The sequence below is a fragment of the Diabrotica virgifera genome, chromosome 9 (assembly GCF_917563875.1).
Source record: "Diabrotica virgifera virgifera chromosome 9, PGI_DIABVI_V3a".
NCBI lineage: Eukaryota > Metazoa > Arthropoda > Insecta > Coleoptera > Chrysomelidae > Diabrotica > Diabrotica virgifera.
In genome coordinates, this window is record NC_065451.1 from 202887215 (window position 1) to 202910023 (window position 22809).

The 22809-nt window shown below is 34.5% G+C and overlaps 1 protein-coding gene across 2 annotated transcripts in view; it reads right to left on the reverse strand.

The window, feature by feature from the left end:
• Positions 1–22809, reverse strand: part of LOC114330496 (BTB/POZ domain-containing protein Tiwaz) — a 140217-nt gene that overhangs the window by 6271 nt on the left and 111137 nt on the right. For both annotated transcript variants that reach the window (XM_028279840.2, XM_028279841.2), the window contains exons 4-5: positions 2188–2393; positions 563–863 (exon numbers count right to left, since the gene is read on the reverse strand). In XM_028279840.2, coding sequence (XP_028135641.1) covers positions 563–863; positions 2188–2393 — 507 coding nt within the window. The remainder of the gene's footprint in view (positions 1–562; positions 864–2187; positions 2394–22809) is intronic.

A 22809-nucleotide genomic window follows, 5' to 3' on the forward strand; every position in this document is an offset into this window, starting at 1 on the left:
TATCTGGGAATAGATATAACCAGTTATGGAGATGTTAAAGAGGAAGTACGAAAACAAAGCTTAAAAACAAGTAAAACGGCGGGAACAAACACCTAAGAGAAGACACATAAGAAGCATGAATCTATAAAGCAGCAATTAGACCTATATTGACATACACGGCGGACACAAGACCTGACACATCTAAAACGAGACGACTACGATAAACAACAGAGATGAAAATACTTCGACGAATATCAGGGAAAAGTCTGTTGGATAGGGAGAGAAGCGAAAACATAAGAAGATCATGCAATGTAGAAGATATAATAGCTGAGTGACAAAACGGGAATAGGAGTGGAATGAATAGATTAGTAGAATGGCAAAGGATAGGATAGTACGAATAGCACGAGATAAGTCACCAAATGGACGAACAAGTATTGGCAGACCAAGAAATAGATGGTGCCATAATTTAAACAATTTAAGAGGCTAATATTGAAGAAAAAAACAGACGTTAAAGCCTACATACAAGAAGGAAGAAGAAGAAGAAGATGTAAAGCCAAAAAGGTGTTACATAAAGTATACAAACCTAATAACATGGTGAGCATCTTGCTGATTCCAAGCCACTCCGGACCTAGCGTCCATCACCGCCTGGTTGGTTTCGGGAAAAACCTCATCGAGAAGCGATCTGCCACCGGAGAGCATTATGCGTTCCCCCAGATCCGGACTCACGTGCAATGCTACGCACTCATACATTTCTTGGCCCAGTCGGTGATTCTCACCGGTTTTTGGATATTGTCCAGGGTCATCTCCAACCGGTTGGGGCTTGTGGGACACCAAGCCGTTTTTTAACCTTTCTTTTTTGAGCTGTTCCAAGTGTCTTACCATAGCTGCAAATTATGGATTATATTATACGTTTTTAATTATGTAATAATGAAAAGAATATTATGAGAAAACAATTGATATTGAAGAAATAAAGACAATGTCATATATGAAGGCGAAAGAAAACATAAAACTACACCCAATAAGTAGAAAAAAAGTAAAATCAATGGGAAAATCCCAATAGTTGGCTGTATACCATAGTTTAAAAAACTCATACAGAAGTAAAAACTTCAAATTGTATACTGGTATAAAATCGTTTATTAAAAAGTATCTAAAATGTCATCCAAATGGATTCCAAAACGTTTTCGTTCCAATTCAGAACATCTTCAGTGTATCCTGCTTAGTAGTTGGAACTAGCATACTATTTAAAGTGGTAACCCCATAATAAATGGTTTACATATTATATTTTAATAAAATATGGTGACTACAAGTCGATGTTGTTAGATATATTTGAATACATGCTCAAAGGGCAACATGTTTCCCTGCTCGAAAATGCTAGGTACTTGCCAGTTCAATGGGCACAGACCAACTGATAGAAAAAAAGTAATATAAGAATTCTGAAGCTATTTTCTTGTGGCATTTTTATAATCAAGTATTGTCAAATGGGAAATAAGCCACAATTTTACCAAAAAATGATTTTATTAACGTTTTGACGCCCAAGTCGGGTGTCGTTGTCAAAATACAAAATACAACGACACCCGACTTGGGCGTCGAAACGTTGTGGCTTATTTCCCATTTGAAAATACTTGATAATATAAGAATTATCAAACATAAAAATAGGCAAGGCAGGTGGAAATGATGAAATTGAACCGGAAATGGTATAATATATGGGAGAAGAAGAAATAAAATGGTTATCGAAAATGTCTAAAGAGGCGTGGGAGAAACAAACAATCCCTAAAGACTGGCAGAACAATGTCATCGTGCCAATATACAACAAAAGAACATGTAAACTGCGATAACTATAGAGCTCATATGTCTATCATCAGTATGCTTTAAAATATATACGAAAATAATACTTGAGAAGAGACTAAGACAAGAAGTAGAAATGGAATTGGAAAAAGAACAAGTAGCTGTAGACCAGGAAGACACACAAAAGACTGTGAAGGTTGCTATATTGGACAGACAACCCGATAGCTCAAACAACGTATTATCCGGTACAAAAGTGACTGTCATAAAGCTATAAATACATGCGCTGTTGTCGATAAATAAATATAAAAACAGGCTGTTTCTCGAAATACGTTACATTACCAAGACAAAAAAAAAAAAATGTAATAAATTATAAAGCAGACAGCAAACAAGTGAGTAACATTTATGGTGAAAGTTGAAACGTACGTGTTATATCAAAATATTTGGCTTCCTCCAATAATAGATCTAGGTCCTGGAAATTATCTGGGATGAGAAGCCTGGAATTTCGCATAAAATTTAAAATATGCCTAAACATTCCACCGTCCCTATCGATGAAATAATGCTGCTTCAGCGAGTCCAAAACTATGGGGATGCTGCCATTAAAAAGTTTTGCTAACCGCGATTCTGGATATCTGAAACAAATAAAAAATATAATATAGTTAATTGATTCGGCCAATATTTTAAATCAATTTATACAATTAAAACTGAAAAGAAGAATTAATACAGTTCGTAGATATAGAGATATATATATATATATAAGTGACGTGGGAATCTTTCTTCTTCTAAAGGTGCGTTTCTTCTAGAGATGTTGGCGACCACATTGTCCCATCTTATTCCATTCACAGTAGCACTAAATAGATTGGATTGACGCTAGACCAGTCCATTTCCTAAGATTGGCTAGCCAGGACATACGTATGCTTCCAGGTCCTCTCTTGACCTCAATCTTGATTTTTATATTACATATATCTCTCCTATATTTCTTTTTATATTATAACTAGAAGATTTAGGAAGAAATGAATCTCTTTGATTTTTCATAAGCTACAAAAATGTTTTATATAGTTTTTTTCTTTAGATGCATAACTTTTAAGGTATTCGCAAAAAACTGTCCGAAAAGGTGCTATTTTTTAATGAAAATGGCAAATTTTAAACCACAAATAACTCAAAAAGTATGGAGTTTTAAAAAAATATATAGAACAGTTTTTTGCTTAGAATTAGGTTCTCTAGCTACTTACATGGTTATTTTGACCAAAAAATTTTCCACCCCCGAGAAGGGGTGGGAACAACACCCAAGATAAAAACACCATATGATGTAGGTAGGGTATATATAGAGTTGCACAAGTTTGACTTGAATGTTTGAACTTGATTTGAGTTTGACTTAATTTCAAGTCAAACTCAAGTCAATCCTTCTGACAAATAATTCAAGTCAAAACTGGTCAATCGTACAGGTTTGAAAATTCAAACTGTTTGTCAAACTAGTTTGAAAGAGTTTTAAAAATAATTTATTTAGTAGATATACTGTTTTGGCGAGATTGATATGTTAGTTGCCAATTAAGATAAGAAAATTAATAATACAATGAGTGCCACATAAAAGTATCTTGATACAGGAAACGATTGTAATCAAAATAGGGTAAATTTTTTGAAAATGAATCGTGTATGCTTAGAATTGCTTGCTGGCAAGTTTCGTTTTATCGATATAAGTTTTTTATATTTGAGTGTTACTAGATTAAAACAAAGAATTTGTTAGAGAGATTTTTTATCATACCAAGTGTAATTTAATCTACTTTGGAAGCTTTCAAGTATTACGTAACGCAAGTTGGGGGAGAGGGGCCATGTAAAACGTTACGGCGCGTTATACGGGATGGGGGAGGGGGTTAGAACAGCGCGTTACGTAACACTGTTTTTTACCTTAAATAAAAAAAAACTACGGAATCACAATCTCCCACCTTTTCAACTTTCGTTTATATTTTACATAGAACCCCTGGATTGTATTATACTGCCCCCTCACGCCCCGCTCATGTTACAATAGGACAATAGTATTCAAGTGAAAAAATCTTAAAATTTTTATTTTATTAGCCAGATCAAGCACAGTAACACGTGCTTGCAATAAGTAGCCGGACCTTTCTTCACAACAAAATATGAAAATATATAGATGGGATAAAGAGGTTGTAAGAGCTTCAAAAATTGCGTTTCATAATACTTGAACGGTCCCTTTAACAAAAATTTATGAAGGAACAACAAAATATTATATTTTTGATAGAGTAGGTTTAATGAATTTTTTGCGACTTTGCAATGTCGTCTTAAAGAATTAGTTCACTATTTGTCATTTTATAACGCTGTTCTTTATTTTTACATAATACATACAAGTATGCAGATTTTTCTCTTAATTTTTGCACTGGGAATACCTTCAAAATCAGACTCAATTTATTTGGTACTTATTCTGAGCCGAAGAATATTCAAACGAAACGTAATAAACAAGCCAAGCATATAAAATAATATGAAATATAAAATAATATTCTTAATAATATGAACTTTTGCGGAGTAGCAGATTCAGACCTATCCAAGTAAGTCAAAATAAAAGTCGGTACGCTCTCAATTAGAATTGGAAATAAACACGTTGCGCAATATGACATTCAAACTTCAAACTGTTTGAAGAAGTTTGATTTCAAGTCAAACCTAAAAATATTGAAATCAAGTCAAGTAAAACTTATTTATAAAATAAAAAAAGTTTGGTTTTCAAGTCAAGTCAAGTTTGTTGAATAAAATCAAACTAGTTTGACTTGATGCATCTCTAGGTATATAGACTTTGTTTCTTGAAATTTTCCCCACTTACAGTGAACATATCAAGTAAATTGATGCAGTAGGATGGAATTCGGAGCCAAATACCCTCACTCACTGCACTATACATTTTTTTCTTTTTTGCACGAACGCAAAAATACGTATAGGCCACGTTAAACCAAGGCAGTTACATATGATTCACAATGATAGTAATAACATGTTTTGACCAATAATATAATACCTGAGATCTTAATTATCTGTTTTGAAATCGATTAAAATACCTTCTGACACCTGCGGTATTCCAATCGACTAATTACGTTATCTGAAATATCATAAGTATTCTGTTAAAAAGCCCCTCGGCAAAATCAATAGCTTTCTTGCCATAATAGGCAATATTCTCTATTTCACAGATAATTCCGATTTTTATAATCGATCTACTTCGCTGACGCCATTTTGAATAATAGTGAAGGTGAAAACCTGACTTATATGATAATAAGAAAAATAGTGAAATATATAGTACCATAAACGTAGGTATGTTTAAAATCAATGGGTAAATATATTTATTGTTTACCATATTTAAATTTTTGAGAAAGAACAAGTCCCCGGGTATCGATAATATTGCCGCCGAAATACTAACAACTGATCTGCATCTAACTGCTGAAATTTTCCTTTCCACAATCCGAGAGGTGTAGGAAACAAACTGCATTCCAGCGGGTTGGAACAAGGTAACATTATCAAGCCTCCGAAAAAGGGCAACCCCACACTGTGCAAAAATTATTGGAGAGGAATAACCTTGCTTACCGCCATAAATATAATTTTCACTACCATCATACTCAAAAGATTAACAAAAAAAGTTGAATTTCGAGTTAATCAAGCAGGCTTCAAACCAGAATCTTCCTGCACAGACCACATTAATACTGTGAGGGTAATAATGGAACACACGGTTGAATGGTGAACACACTCCTATACACGGTTTTTGTCGATTTTGACAGGCTTATCTTATGCTGCTATATGGAAAATTTTAGTGCTAAGAAACATCCCGCAATAAATGATTTCCATTATAAAGTCACTGTGAGGGTAATAATGGAACACACGGTTGAATGGTGAACACACTCCTATACACGGTTTTTGTCGATTTTGACAGGCTTATCTTATGCTGCTATATGGAAAATTTTAGATCTAAGAAACATCCCGCAATAAATGATTTCCATTATAAAGTCACTGTGAGGGTAATAATGGAAAACACGGTTGAATGGTGAACACACTCCTATACACGGTTTTTGTCGATTTTGACAGGCTTATGTTATGCTGCTATATGGAAAATTTTAGAGCTAAGAAACATCCCGCAATAAATGATTTCCATTATAAAGTCACTGTGAGGGCAATAATGGAACACACGGTTGAATGGTGAACACACTCCTATACACGGTTTTCGTCGATTTTGACAGGCTTATCTTATGCTGCTATATGGAAAATTTTAGAGCTAAGAAACATCCCGCAATAAATTATTTTCATTATAAAGTCACTGTGAGGGTAATAATGGAATACAAGGTTGAATGGTGAACACACTCCTATACGCGACTTTTGTCGATTTTGACAGGCTTATCTTATGTTGCTATATGGAAAATTTTAGAGCTAAGAAACATCCCGCAATAAATGATTTCCATTATAAAGTCACTGTGAGGGTAATAATGGAACACAAGGTTGAATGGTGAACACACTCCTATACGCGATTTTTGTCGATTTTGACAGGCTTATCTTATGTTGCTATATGGAAAATTTTAGAGCTAAGAAACATCCCGCAATAAATGATTTCCATTATAAAGTCACTGTGAGGGTAATACTGGAACACACGGTTGAATGGTGAACACACTCCTATACACGGTTTTTGTCGATTTTGACAGGCTTATCTTATGTTGCTATATGGAAAATTTTAGAGCTAAGAAACATCCCGCAATAAATGATTTCCATTATAAAGTCACTGTGAGGGTAATAATGGAACACACGGTTGAATGGTGAACACACTCCTATACACGGTTTTTGTCGATTTTGACAGGCTTATCTTATGTTGCTATATGGAAAATTTTAGAGCTAGGAAACATCCCGCAATAAATGATTTCCATTATAAAGTCACTGTGAGGGCAATAATGGAACACACGGTTGAATGGTGAACACACTCCTATACACGGTTTTTGTCGATTTTGACAGGCTTAGCTTATGCTGCTATATGGAAAATTTTAGAGCTAAGAAACATCCCGCAATAAATTATTTTCATTATAAAGTCACTGTGAGGGTAATAATGGAACACACGGTTGAATGGTGAACACACTCCTATACACGGTTTTTGTCGATTTTGACAGGCTTATCTTATGTTGCTATATGGAAAATTTTAGAGCTAAGAAACATCCCGCAATAAATGATTTCCATTATAAAGTCACTGTGAGGGTAATAATGGAAAACACGGTTGAATGGTGAACACACTCCTATACACGGTTTTTGTCGATTTTGACAGGCTTATGTTATGCTGCTATATGGAAAATTTTAGAGCTAAGAAACATCCCGCAATAAATGATTTCCATTATAAAGTCACTGTGAGGGCAATAATGGAACACACGGTTGAATGGTGAACACACTCTTATACACGGTTTTTGTCGATTTTGACAGGCTTATCTTATGCTGCTATATGGAAAATTTTAGAGCTAAGAAATATCCCGCAATAAATGATTTTCATTATAAAATCACTGTATACTGAAGCGAAATACAGAGTGACAAACAATGGGATTAACAGTGACGAATTTAACGTACTCACTGGAGTCAGACAGGGATGCGTGCTTTCTCCGTTTCTTTTTAACATAGCTGTAGACTATGTTCTTTTAAAATTAGACTCCGACATAAGAGGCATAAAATGGACGTTTCTGCGTGGATACATACAAACAGGGATCACTTTATCCAGATGCGCATTTTTCTTCCTTGGATAAATGGTTTATGCGCATTTCTTGTCCCCTCAATTTAGGCCGTGTTGTGCCAAATATTACGCAGATAGCTCAACGTGAAAGATATGATTCATACTCCTTCTATCTACCGCTTTTTGCATAGTCTTATCTTCTTCTTCTTGTAGTGTCTATCAGTTTCGGATGTTGGACCATCATGGCAATCTGTACTTTACACACTACTGCTCTGAAAATATTTGTGGTTGTTGTGTTAAAACACGTACGTAGATTTTTCAGCCAGGAAATCCTTCGCCTTTCTGGTCCTCGCTTTCCCTCTACTTTTCCCTGCAAGACCAGTTGCAGCAGTCCATATCTTTCGCTGTTCCTCATGATGTTACCGAGGTATTCGATTTTGGCTGTTTTTATTTTGGTTAACAGCTCTTTTTCTTTTTGCATTCTCAGCACAAACATTAGTAAATAACTGATTAGTAACGTAATCGGTATAAGATATCTTCAGGATTCGACGATAAAGCCACATTTCGAAAGCCTCAATTTTTTACAGGTGGCGTCTGTGAGAGTCCACGACTCAACTCCGTACAATAGTATAGGAAAAATATAACATCGTAATAACCTGCTTTTTATGAGTATTGATAAATCATGACATTTGAATAGCTTAGTAATTTTTTGAAATGCATATCTTGCTTTCTCTATCCTACATTTGATTTCTAGGGATTTCTATAGTCTTATACACTCACCGGCACGAAAAACGGGCACCCCAAAAATGGGCCATTTTTGATGTCTCGTATCTCCTAAACCTGTTGTCTGATTTAAATAATTGTTTCAATATGTTATAGCCCTTATTCTTTAGCAAGATCGCTGTAATAATATTGTTGCTAGACAGGTAAATTTTCATTGTATACCGGGTGTATCAATCAAACTGAGTATTTTTCTCAATTTTCACAACACCCTGTGGCATATTCTAGCCTTTATAGCATATTGAAATTCAAACCCAACTATAGCCCCAGGTTTTCTTAACATTCTGTTTTTCTATTCACTTGCTTATGTTGGATAATAAAAAAGTTAGGGACTTTAACAACTAGCCATGTTCTTTATCAATACAGAGTGTTTCTAAATAAGTGCGACAAACTTTAAGGGGTAATTTTGCGTTAAAAATTAATGACCCTTTGCTTTATAAACCTACGTCCCCAAATGCTTCGTTTCCGAGATACGGGATGTTGAATTTTTCTTACAAACTGACGATTTACTTATTTATTGCTCTAAAACCGGTTGCGATATGCAAATGAAATTTGGTAGGTTTTAAGTGGTAGATATTGCGCATTTTTTCACATACAATTAAGAATTTTTTATATTCACCATTGGCGTGCTTACGGGTCATATTACCATATCATATTACCCGCATGCACGCCAATGGTGAATATAAAATTTTAAGTTGTATGTCAAAAAACGCGCAATAACTACCTCTTAAAACCTACCAAATTTCATTTGCATATTTCAACCGGTTTTAGAGCAATAAATAAATCGTCAGTTTGTAAGAAAAAATTCAACATCCCGTATCTCTAAAACGAAGCATTTGCGGACATATGTTTATCAAGCAAACGGTCATTATTTTTTCATGCAGAATTACCCCTCAAAGTTTGTCGCACTTATTTAGAAACACCCTGTATTAATAAAGAACATAATATCTAGTTGTTAAAGTCCCTAACTTTTTTATTATCCAACATAAGCGAATGAATAAAAAAACATAATGGTAAGAAAACCTGGGGCTATAGTTAAGTTTTAATTTCAATATTTTATAAAGGGTAGAATATTCCACAGGGTGTTGTGAAAATTGAGAAAAAAAACCCAGTTTGATTGGTACACCCGGTATGCAATGAAAATTTACATGCCTAGCAACAATATTACTACAAAGATATTGCTAAAGAAGAAGGCTATACAATATTGAAACAATTATTCAAATCGGACAACAGATTTAGGAGATATGAGACATCAATACGACCCATTTTTTGGAGTGCCCGTTTTTCGTGCCGGTGAGTGTAGAAATGTTCAATAAGATCCTGAACTTTTTGGTGTAACAAAACAAATGTTATAAATTAATTGTATTTTAGTGTTAGTGTTAGAAGACTTTAAATAAATTAAAATAAACATTACAATATTATTATACAACATTCTTTATCAAACATATTTATATACAGTCGGAAAAATGAAAGATTACCCATTAACGATCACATCAATCACTTATTTTGTATTTGCTGTCTTTTTCTATAAAATAACAAACGTTTTTTTATAGAAAAAGACAGCAATTCGTTGTTCCGAATATACATATTAACCACATTTTGTGCAAAATTCTTGAATCAAAAGAAGATGCTATTTTTGAAAATATACAATTTGAAAATCTATAATAATATTAAATTAAAGAAATTCCATCGACACCAATGATTATAATAATTTCAAACACAATATATAAATATTGATGAATTTCGCTCTGAGCATTTTTGTTGGATTACCTTTTAAATACTTCTCTGGTGAGTGAAGTTGCAAAAGGTAGGTCAGCCTTGTGCTGTCGTTTTCTTCAATTTATAGCCGAGGATAATTTATGATAGTCTCCTAGGTATCAGTTTCGGCTTATACAGATTTACTCTAGTAGTGAGATGGTTTCCTTATTCCGCGTTTCAAGAATAAAATGATATAATGCTGAAGCGGGAATTTATTACGGGATGTTGATCAATTTCTGCATGTATAACAAATAAAAAGGGTTTAACTAAGATAGTTTGTCAGAAGGAACGCAATATACAGGAATGAACCTAGTCGCAAATAATGAAGAAGAACCGGAAATAAATAGAAGGCTTATGCTGATAAATAAAGCCTATTTTGCGATGGGCCACGTATTCTAATTGCGAGACGTACACTGGACAACAAAACTCCTGGTCTATAAATAATAATCAGAAACATGGGTTGTGCCACAGAAGTCTGCCAATGCATTAGACATTGTTTGAAAGAAAAATTAGTTTTTTAAAACTTTTTAAAACTAGTTTTTAAAAAAAAATTAAACACCAATAAAATAAAAATCAAAAGAAAAGAGGCGTTAGACAGGGCTGTGTCTTGTCGCCATCACTGTTTAAAGCATACTCCGAAGAAATATTCAAAAAAGCATTAGAAGATGAAGTAGCAGGCATAAAAATAAATGGCCTACCCATATGTGAAATTAGATACGCCGATGACACAATACTAATAGCAGAAACTATTACAGATCTACAAAGAATTTTAGATACGGTTGTTGCAACAAGTGAAGAATTTGGTCTGTCACTAAACATAAAGAAAACGAAATTCATGGTTATATCAAAGAAAAATATTAGAAACATAAATCTACACGTAAATAATAAAACGATAGAACGAGTTCAGAATTATAACTATTTAGGGACAAACATTAGTGAAACAAACGATTATACCAAAGAAATCTGAATTAGAATAGAAAAGGCTAGAAGTGCATTCACTAATATAAAACAAATATTATGTAGTAGAGACCTCAGCCTAAATCTTAGAAAGCGAGCACTAAAATGTTATGTATTTTCTGTTCTTTTGTATGGTGTGGAGACATGGACTCTCAATAAACAATGCCTCAATAGATTGGAAGCATTTGAGATGTGGACGTATCGAAGAATGCTGAGAATCTCCTGGACAAAGAGAATAACCAATGAAGAAGTACTTAGAAGAATAGAGAACAGCAAGGAGATACTGGATTCCATCAAAATAAGAAAACTTCAATACTTGGGTCATATAACACGTGGTGACAGATATGAACTCCTAAAATTATTTATGCAGGGAAAGATTCAAGGAAGGCGCAGTATAGGTAGGAGAAAAATTATGTCCTGGTTGAGAAATCTCAAAGAATGGTTTGGATGTAGCTCAACTTAACTCTTTCGGGCTGTAGTGTCAAAAGTGAGAATAGCAATGATGATTGCCAACCTTCGTCGCGAAGATGGCACGTAAAGAAGAAGAAGAAAGAAAAATATTACGTAGGATACTGGGCCCAATAAAGTAGGTATTACAGAAATATGCGAACAATATAGCGAACCAACAATAGCACAATAGAATAAACTCCAGAGATTACGATGGACATGGCACGTGGTCCGCGCATGCATGAGAATCAGGCACGTAGCCAGGAAATGTGCTTGAGGGGGGTCCAAACACAACTCAAATTAAAAAAAAAATGATTGAAAAATCCTTTATAAAAGGTATAAAATTTATTAAAATCCCTTTATGGGCTACATCAATCACAGAATATTTTTGATATACATATAACATATCATCATCAATGTTAGAACTGGTTGATCACGATTTTATTAGCTTATGAGTTTTTCGAGATAACTCTGTCGAGTTTTTTAGTTTTATCGACTTTTGAATTTTTGATATTACCAGCGTCAAAGCGGCGAATTTTTTTTCAAAAAGGTAAAAATCAACATATTTATTATTGTTAAACAAAAAATAAGCATAAAACAAAAATATTTTGACAGCGTTACCTCAGGAAATGGCTAAAGAAAATATATACAAAATTCCAGGTGAGTTCCAAGTAGTTTTTGAGTTTCAATGTCTACAGTCTGAAAAAAGCAGTTTTGAGAAAAACGCGTTTAAAGTATTGTCAACTTTTATTTTCAATTTCTTTTTTGTCTGTCAAATGGTAAAGTGACGCACACCGCAATATGTTTTTAAATCGCGGAGTAGTTTACAAAAGAAAATAAGAACAGCTGTTGAACGTTTCTCACTACGTTCAGGCGCGTTGGCACGAACTTGCTATAAAACGAGTCGAAGGTAGGGAGGTAGTGAGATAGTGTTAAAAAGCCCTAGCTTCGATTCGATTTGCAGTAGCCAGGTTCGCGCCAGCACGCTTGAACGTAGTGAACAACGGTCAACAGCTGTTTTTATTTTCTTTTGTAAATTACTCCACGATTCAAAAAGATATTCCGGTGTGCATCATTCTACGATTTGAAAGACAAAAAAGAAATTGAAAATAAAAGTTGACAATACTTTAAACTCGTTTCCCTCAAAACTCATTTTTTCAAAGGCTGTAGACATTGTACCTCAAAAACTACTTGACCGACCCACCAGGAATTTTGTATATATTTTCTTTAGACATTCCTTGAGGTAAAGCTGTCGAGATATTTTTTGTTGTATGCTTATTTTTTGTTTAACAATAATAAATATGTTAATTTTCACTCTTTTTTACAAAAAAAAATCGTTGTTTTGAATTCTGAGTGGTATCAAAAAGTCAAAATTAGATAAAACTAAAAAAACTTGACAGCGTTACCTCGAGAAACTCATAATAAAAACTTTTTGAATTTTTTGTTAGCCATGATTCATTGATAAGTTCTGATGTTCACCGCAAAATTCATTATATTTTGAGGTGTCTTTTAAATGAATACAATAATGAATGACTTTAGTAACGGTTAGCGATAAAATAATTTTCACCCCTGAGAAGGAGTGGCATCCATCCCCAGGGTAAAATCGCAAGTTGGCACCATGTCATTTTTGTTTCTTGAGGTATCCTCTAACTACTCACTCATTTTCATCAAAATCGATGGAGGTTCAAGGAAATCACAGGTGAAAACCTTCAGTGACTGCACTATCATATTTTTTAGTCGTTGTTTTTACGTGCTTTTTGTTTAATTTCCATTTTAGTATGGTATAGTTAGACCCAAACCCAGACATCCAAAGTGAAAGTTATCCTCCAACACCAAATTGTTCTATATGGTCCACATAATGTTCAGAAAAAAGTCACACCATTTTGAGCGTCGGGTTTGGGGGGGAGAGAGGGGAGAAATCTGCAAATTCGTAGTTTTTTACGTTTTTCGTCAATATTTCTAAAACTAAGCGGTTTAGCATGAACAACCCTCTACACAAAATTGTTCTACATTAAATTTGAAATAAAAAAGGCCCTATGCATAACCCTTCTAAAATGAACGGTTCCAAAGTTACGGAGGTAGTATAGTATAATTGGTCCAAAAAAAGGCCTAACCCAGACATCCAAAGTAAAAGTTTTCCTTCAACACCAAATTGTTCTATATGGTCCACATATTGTTCAGTAAAAAGTTACACCATTTTGAGCGTCCGGTTTGAGGGGGAGATGGGGGAGAAATCGATAAATTAGTAGTTTTTTTAAGTTTTTCGTCAATATTTCTAAAATTATGCTTTAGCGTAAGGAATGTTCTATAGAAAAATGTTCTACATAAAATTTAAAACAAAAAAGGTTTATACATAATTGTTATAAAATCAACGGTTTCAGAGTTACGGAGGGTGAAAATTGGAGGTTTTCGATACTTTTTATATTTACCGATTTCTCCCCCCTCTCCCCCCCAAACCCGACGCTCAAAATGGTGTGACTTTTTTCTGAACATTATGTGGACCATATAGAACAATTTGGTGTTGGAGGATAACTTTCACTTTGGATGTCTGGGTTTTTGGTATAGTTATATCATAAATATTGCCCAAAAAATATAAAAAGTATCAAACACCTCGACTTTTCACCCTCCGTAACTCTGGAACCGTTGATTTTATAACAATTATGTATAGAACATTTTTTGTTTTAAATTTTATGTAGAACATTTTTGTATATAACATTGTTTACGCTAAAGCATAGTTTTAGAAATATTGACGAAAAACATAAAAAAACTACTATTTTACCGGCTTCTCTCCCATCTCCCTCCCAAACAGGACGCTCAAAAGGGTGTAACTTTTTACTGAACAATATGTGGACCATATAGAACATTTTGGTGATGGAAGAAAACTTTTACTTTGGATGTTTGGGTTAGGCCTTTTTTTGGACCAGTTATACTATACTACCTCCGTAACTTTGGAACCATTCATTTTAGAAAGATTATGCATAGGGCCTTTTTTATTTCAAATTTAATGTAGAACAATTTTGTATAGAGGGTTGTTCATGCTAAACCGCATAGTTTTAGAAATATTGGCGAAAAACTTAAAAAACTACGAATTTACCGATTTATCCCCCCTCTCCCCCCCAAACCCGACGCTCAAAATGGTGTGACTTTTTTCTGGACATTGTGTGGACCATATGGAACAATTTGGTGTTGAAGGATAACTTTCACTTTGGATGTCTGGGTTATGCCATCTTTTGGATCAACTATACTATACTATTTATAGTCCTAGATCCGAATATAGGTCAATTTGCACCCATCTGTTTCCCGGATAAAACATTTTTTTTTATTAAATTTCATGCATAGACAAATATTTCTAGCATGGGTTGCCTATCAACATCGTGTCATAGCTATCCTTAAGGGGGAGCCGTAGGGGTTGAAATAAATATTTCAAGCACATTTTTTTTTGAAAGTATGATAGAACTGTTCTATTAAATCAAATATAATTAATAATTCATATTAAAAGTCATAAAATAACATTAAGTATAATTCATAGATTATTCAAGAAAAAATTCAAGGGAAAATATTGAAAAATAAACCAATGGTGGCAAATTTTTGAAGACACCTCAAAATATAATGAATTTTGCGGTGGACATCAGAACTCTTCATTAGATCATGGTAAAGAAAAAATTCAAAAATATTTTATTAGCTTATGAGTTTTTCGAGGTAATAAACTCTGTCGAGTTTTTTTTAGTTTTATCGACTTTTTGAAATCTGATAATTTTGAATATCTGAAATTTGGTATCACTCAGAAGTCAAAACTGAATTTTTTTTTGCAAAAAATGGTAAAAATCAACATATTTATTATTGTTAAACAAAAAAAAAAGACATCTATGAAAATAATTCTACCAAACTTTAAAAAAAATGTGTTTGGAATATTGATTTCAACCACTTCGGCCCCCCTTAAGGAAAGCTATGTTGGAATATTGATTTCAACCACTTCGGCCCCCCTTAAGGAAAGCTATGACACGATTTTGATAGGCAACCCATGCTAGAAATATTTGTCTACGTATGAAATTTAATAAAAAAATGTTTCATCCGGCAAGCAGATGGATACATTTTGACCTCCTATTCGGATCTTAGACTATAATGGGGAGACAAATTTTCTAGCAATTTTGCTTTTTCTGTAGAGGCAAATTCAGGTAAAAGAATTTGAAATTCTAATAGAATTCTTTCGTTTTTGGTAAATCTGAGTGTTAAATTAGATATATTTATATTTAGATATATTGGATATTCTATTGAATAATAAGTTGATCCGTACACTGAATCAATACAGAAATAATCCTAATACAAAATAATAATAATAATTTCGTTCACTTTTTCACAAATCATAATAACAACTTGGGGCTAAACTTGCTGCCTTGGTACCAAAACAGAGGCAGTTTTGGGAGGGGTCCGGACCTCATGGACCCCTCCCTTGGCTACGTGCCTGATGAGAATAGAATCCCCAGAAAATTGCTAAATGCAATAAGGCAAGGAAAAAGACCTGTTGGAAGACCGAAAAAGAGATGGGAAGACAAAGTAGATGAGGATGCCAAAAACCTCCTAAAAACGCGTTCATGGAAAGAACAGCAGTAAATTGAAATGATTGAAGAAGTTTGGTGAAGAAGGCCGAGGCCCGGTTTGGGCTGTAGGATGGAACTAATATAGTATTATAGAAAAAAAACTAGACGATAACATAAGAGGAAACCAACTGGCATTTAGAAAAGGCTTTGGTACTAGAGAGGAATTGTTTACTATACAAATACTCTTAGAACGGTGTCGAGATGTCAACTGTAACGTATTCATATAGCTGGTTGACTCTGAGAAAGCCTTCGACAAAGTAAAACATAGAAGGCTTGCAAAAATATTACGGAACACAGAAATAGATGATCAGGATGTGAGAATCATTAAAAATTTATACTGATATCAGAAATCCATAATTTGAGTAGACCAACAAAAATCTTAAGAGATTTCAATAAGAAGAGGAGTACGAAAATAATGTGTACCTACTATCCCCTCTATTTTTTAATATGTGCTCAGAAGAGATGTTTAAAGAGCCACTGGACGACAGCAATAAAGGCATATTAATTAACGGAACACTAGTAAATATTCTCAGATATACAGATGATAAACTACTTGCGCATAGAAGAGAAGGGTTGCAAATTTTGGTTGATCGCACTACGCAGTATACTGATTGTCAGTAATGCCGGATTTATACTCAGCCATTGCCACTGCTGCTGCCGTTGTCGGAAATATTGCCCGAAATACGATATCGACGCGAGTGACCGAACGACTCTCAAGAATGGAATGTTTTGCCGGCGGCAAGTGAGAGAGAGAGAGAGTAGTTGAATGTGAATGCTTACTCGCGCTCGCGCTGCCAGTCCTTTGACTTCCATCACGAACACCGACTTTTGAGGGAGCGCCGTGCAATGGCAATAGCATGAGCAACAGCAGCGCGAGTGAGCTATTTACACATTCACGCTGCCCACTTCCCTGCCCAATTCCCTGTACAACAGGACTGAGTGTAAATGCGGTATAAGAATAGGATTAAACAATCTACGAGAAAAATCTTTCTAGAAAGTACCCAAATACAATTACTTGGAATGTGAGCTAAATGAACAATGGGACCGCAGCCTTGAAATAAAACGACACATTGAGATGGCCAGAAGCGCTTTAATAAGATGAAATCAGTATTATACAATGGAAAACTGGGAATATAAATTAGAACCAGAGTAATGAGATGTTACGTATTCTCTGTCCTTTTATATGGAGTTGAAGCCAGGACAATAAAATTATTACGGACGCAGCTGAAAAAAGACTTGTCAGCTTTTAGATGTAGTGTTATAGAAGAGATAAATACTCAACACTATGAAGGAAGTAAAAATGAGCTAAGAAATGAAAACTATGAGTTGATGCGATTGGTTATACAAGGAAAAGTATAAGGAAAAAGTGGACCAGGAAGACGACGTATGTCCTGGTTGAAAAATTTAAACAGTGGAGTGGAAAAACAAAAGTTGAATTCTTTAAAACTGCTGCAGACATAGTAAAATGGGCCATGAAGCAAGAGGCACATGAAGAAGAATAATAAAATTGGACGTTTCTGTATTTGTAACTTGTAAACGCTATTTGCTATAATATTTTCTTTTTTTATCTCCTCCTATTCCATAACTTGGTTGTTTATTCTCTCTCTTTTTTCTCTTCTCTTTTGTTTGATACGTAGGCTATTTTCCATTCGGGTGGCAATTTTTTCGACCCTCACAAAGCAATTAAACACAAAAGTAAGTACTGGCAGTAGCATTATTTCTATACATTCTCAGGAATTTTACTGTTCTCTATGCTTTATTTGCTTTGCAAAACCTATTTTCTTGTTTATTTGTTTACACTTATTGTCTAATTTTTTATCTTTTCCTCCAGAACTACTTTTTTGACATCTTTACATCATCTTATGTAGTATTTTCTATCTTCTCTGTCTTTTATAATTAACAATGTTCTGTGCCCGTTTTTTCTCTGTTACCTTTACTCTAATACCTTCACTCTACTATTCTTTCGCATTTCTTTAACCTAATATTTGTTCTCCCAAGGCTTTAATTATACATTTTATTACAATTCGATACGTGTTTAAGAAAGACATATTATTAATTGATGGATTCGACCGTTACTTGATGGAAGTTCATTTTTTCTAACAATAAAATACTGAAAACGTTTGTTTTCTATACTTCCACAAACTTTATTATATCTAAGTGACTACAGCTGTTTCGGCGGAGTGCCTTTCTCAAGTGATATAGTTTACAATGTGTTTGCCTTTTTAAGTCTTCAACTGAAGAGGTTGAGGAGTGGGGAGCTGTTTGTCTCGAGTTGGTCATTCAGAATTATATCTGTATTTTTCTGAATTTTTCTTTATATCTGAATCTATGGAAATTAATAAACTGAAAAATACAGATATAATTCTGAATGACCAACTCGAGACAAACAGCTCCCCACTCCTCAACCTCTTCAGTTGAAGACTTAAAAAGGCAAACACATTGTAAACTATATCACTTGAGAAAGGCACTCCGCCGAAACAGCTGTAGTCACTTAGATATAATAAAGTTTGTGGAAGTATAGAAAACAAACGTTTTCAGTGTTTTATTGTTACATATTATTAAGTTTTAAGTTTAATCTCATTCTGTAGAGGAATGCTGTAGAGGTACAGGAATGTTATAGGCTCAACTTTTAGACTATTCACTAATATAAAATGATCATAAATAATATAAAATAAAGTCTTCTTGGAAAGATTGGTTTTAAATCAATATTTGAAAATAACCTCAAAATAATATAGTAGCTACATAACACATCGTGTTGCATTGTACTTGGCAACTTGACAAATGTCATCAGTGTAACATTTTTTATATTTTTGTATTGTGTAGCTTTCATTAAGAACTTACGACCAGAATGAAAATCACACAGGAGATGGAAAGATTAAAAAAACGATTTAGTTTACTCGAAAATCAGAATGTCCAATTTAAAAATCTGTTAGATTCTGCAATTGAAGTAACCAAGCAGGTACCTAGAGCTGAAATTCATAAAGACGAAACAACATTCTTAAACGAAACCATTCGGCTCATAGAAGCTGAAAAGGCAAAATTACAGTATGATCTTGTCGACTTAAAACAGTACGAAAGGGAAGATATTACAAGTAATATAAAAGCATTGGAAAAAGAAAACGCAGATATGAGAGTGGTAATAAAATCGCTTTCTAAAGAGTTCCAAAATGCTCTTAAGGACATTCAACAACTCAAATTAGAACATAGTGAGTTTAAGTTTTTATTAACTCAACCAGAGTCTAATGCAAATTGGCTGAAGACTATTCTACAACTAGACAATACTATACTCGAAAACGCTAATATACCTCTAATGGAACAACGGTATGGGTTGCAACAAAAAATTTACAAACTAGAAAAGAAGAAAACAGAATTGCTAAACGTCATTGATGATATTTCTTCAGCAACTAACACCAAAGACCTACCTGCTGAAAAATCAGTGGTTGTTGATACTCTGTATGAACATATAAATGACGAGTCTAAACAAGAATACGAAGATCTTTATGTAAAAGTTTTAGACCTGGAACAAGAACGTTCAACCCTTCTAAGTCAACTGCAGCTGGTGCTTGAAAGTTCAAGGAAAGAAATAGCTGGTGAATATGTCCAGCTGCAGAAGAAAATACGTGAAATTGAAATAGAAAAGGGAGGTTTAAAGTTTAAGTTGAAAATCATCGATCGTGCCAAAGAGACCCCAGAAATCAATGAGGTTGTTTTGAATCAGGTAGAAGATAGAATAGATAAGGAGAAGAACAGTGAAAATGAAGCAATTGAAGATATAATAAATGCTTTTACAAATTCAGAACCACAAATAAATATTTATAGGGGTTTGGGAAAAGGTAAATCTAAAGGTGTTAATAGGAAAGTCAGTGATACTTGTATCATAGCGTAAGAAAAAATTATGAGTAAAGATGTTTTCAACTGTTGTATCTTCTTCCATATGTGAATTTTTCAAGGTTAAATTTTATCCAATTGTATATCAAGGAATGACTGGTAGATGACCATTTAGATGGTAGATGACTATTTCTATTTTATTTATTAGAACCCTTCACTTGAGGATATATAAATCAAATAGGAGTTAGGTCATACGAATAGGGGAGGCTAGGGCACAACGAAACACAAAAGTTGGTTTTATCCAAAGCTATATCAACTGAGCCTCTTTTTAGCTTGTTATGTTCCTGTTACCTTTGTACTGTACCATTAACCAAGGCAATATCATCTAGAGGAGACTCCACGAAGTTGTATTTTCGGTATCGTAGAAATTTGATCTCGTAGTCTTCCTTATCATCTTTCATCTTGATGATTCGACCAACGTAGAATTTTGATTGGCTTCTAATTTTGAATTCAACTAAGACATAATCTTCTAAAGTAGGACGACGGAACAATTCTGCAAAGTAATTAGGCTCAATAGCAAACTAATCATTAGGTACCCATATCCATATCGTCGTCAGTGTCTACATATTGAACAATTTCATCGTCATCCTCTGATGAATGAACGTCTCCTGTTTGTGCAGATGTATTGTTGTTGGACCTAAAGAACTTCATTTTTGCTGCCTTCTTCGTGGAAAATGGAACCGGCTTCTTCTTTTCTTCAATGGTTTTCATTTCTTGAAAATTTCTTCTTCCTCAACTTTTGATCAGTTTTTTATTTTTCCTGCTTTTGGATAACCACGAAAATCTTCAGGCGAGATGAAAGCTTAACTTGGACCAGCTCCACCATCAAGGCCACTAACTTCAGCATGATTTGAAGCTGCTACTTCTACTTGTGTGAGAGAACCATTGGGCGACTCATTTGGCACGGTATAATCGTGTGTCTTGGGTGGTTGATGATCCACAGTACCGATCCACAGTACCAAAAAGCGGTACTGTGGATCAATGGCAATCAGGGCTTGATTGATGAAGTGGAAGGAAGCGAGTGGTGTGTTGTGTGATAGAAAAATTCCAATGAAGCTGAAGTGAAAATTCTACAAAACAGCCATAAGACCGGTTATGATGTACGGAACTGAATGTTGGACAGTTTAAAAGAAAGAGTAACAAAGAATGAATGTGGCGGAAATGAAAGTCCTTAGATAAATGGGTGGGGTTAGAAAAAGAATAAAATTAAAAATGAGTATATTATGGGAAGTATCTCGGCGGCATCAATTGATGCCAGAATGAGAGAATATGAAGAATTGCTGAAATGTGAGTCCCTAGAAGGACTGGGAGAGGAAGATCAAAGACGACCTAGTGAGAGACTCTTGGACAGGACATGTCGGTAAAGGGGATTAATATTGATATGACTAAGATAGAAACTTATGGAGAATGATGATGATGGTGATGATGAGATTAGAATGCCAGCTGCAGGATTTAAAAATATTTTTAATTTAAGTCTTTAAATTAAGAAATATTTGATCAGATTGTAATATGTACTAGAATACTCCAACATATGCTTTTATTTAAAATAATATTTATTTGCATTCCACCAGCAGTTAACTAAACAATAAAGTTAATAATTTAACAATACTAACACTCACTAATGCCAACTCGACAACATATTATACCCATAATCTTGTTTTATCTTGAAATACACGATATTTCTTGATAGCAGTCAATTAATAGTTGGTATTTGCATCGCAGAGGTATCTGTTAACGTTAATTTATGGATTTAGCATTGCTTATCGCGTGTAGTAATCCTTTATATACTAAATTACATGTACTTTTATTAAAAGCTCCAACTTCAACTCAAACGGACTACTAAATTGTAGAAGCCGTCATATTTATAACTCGGTTGCAAGTGTGGGAAGTGATGTCCATTTTAAAAGATATTTTTCTTATTTATGTAGTAGGACTATGTGAGTTGGAAGCTGACAGTGCCCATTTTACGTGCAAGAAAAACTGAAGTTTCTTCTTATTACCAATAATTACTGCTATGACAATGTTATAACGACGTTGTACTGACGCTATAGAGTTCTCCAAACAATGACACTCTATGGAGAGCAACCAAAAAGCTAAAGAGTCCTTCCTCTACGACTATCAAACAACGCATGGACACGATCTGATAAAGAAAAAGTTGAAACTCCAGCAGTTCACTTAGCTGACGTGTTTAAAGCTGATCCTAGAACTACAGAGGACTACTTAGATAAACGATACGATTAACCCTGCCACTTATATCCTCCGATAAAAGCACTCTCTCCAAACGAAGTTAAAAACCAGATACAGCAACTAAACCTACGTAAAGCACCTAGGTACGAATTAATAACAGGAGAAGTATTAACATATATCTTCCCCATAAAGCTATAGTCTTACTTACAACACTATTTACAACACACTTTGGTATGTCAGTAATCTCAAGATTCACAATGATCTGAATATTCCCTTTGTAAGAGATGAAATACAGCTGATAGGCGATAACCATGAAAACCGAATAATAAACCACGACATTGAACTGATTGAACATCTCTACCAGAATAAACCAGCAATCAGAAGACTCCAGCCAACGTGACCATAAGATGTATTACAACAATGAAATAAACCTATCATTGAATGCTCCTCCTTCCATGGTTACAAATAGGGATGGTCACAAGCTCCAGCTTAGCTCGGCTTGGCTCGAGACTCGGCTCGTTCGAAGAGCCGAGCTTCGAGCTCAAGGCGGTTTGTTCCAGCATCTGACCACGCCATTCCACCTCCAGCGGCCTCCGGGCATGCTTGTGTCTACGGTGGACAGCACATACCTGGGTTTTTGTGGGATTGGGCTTCAGATGGTTTTCATCGTAGTATAGAGCTAAGTCTCCCAGGGCATCAGTCAGTTTCACTTCGACTTCATTGAAGGTTCTTCCCTGAGCTGCCACAGCCGTA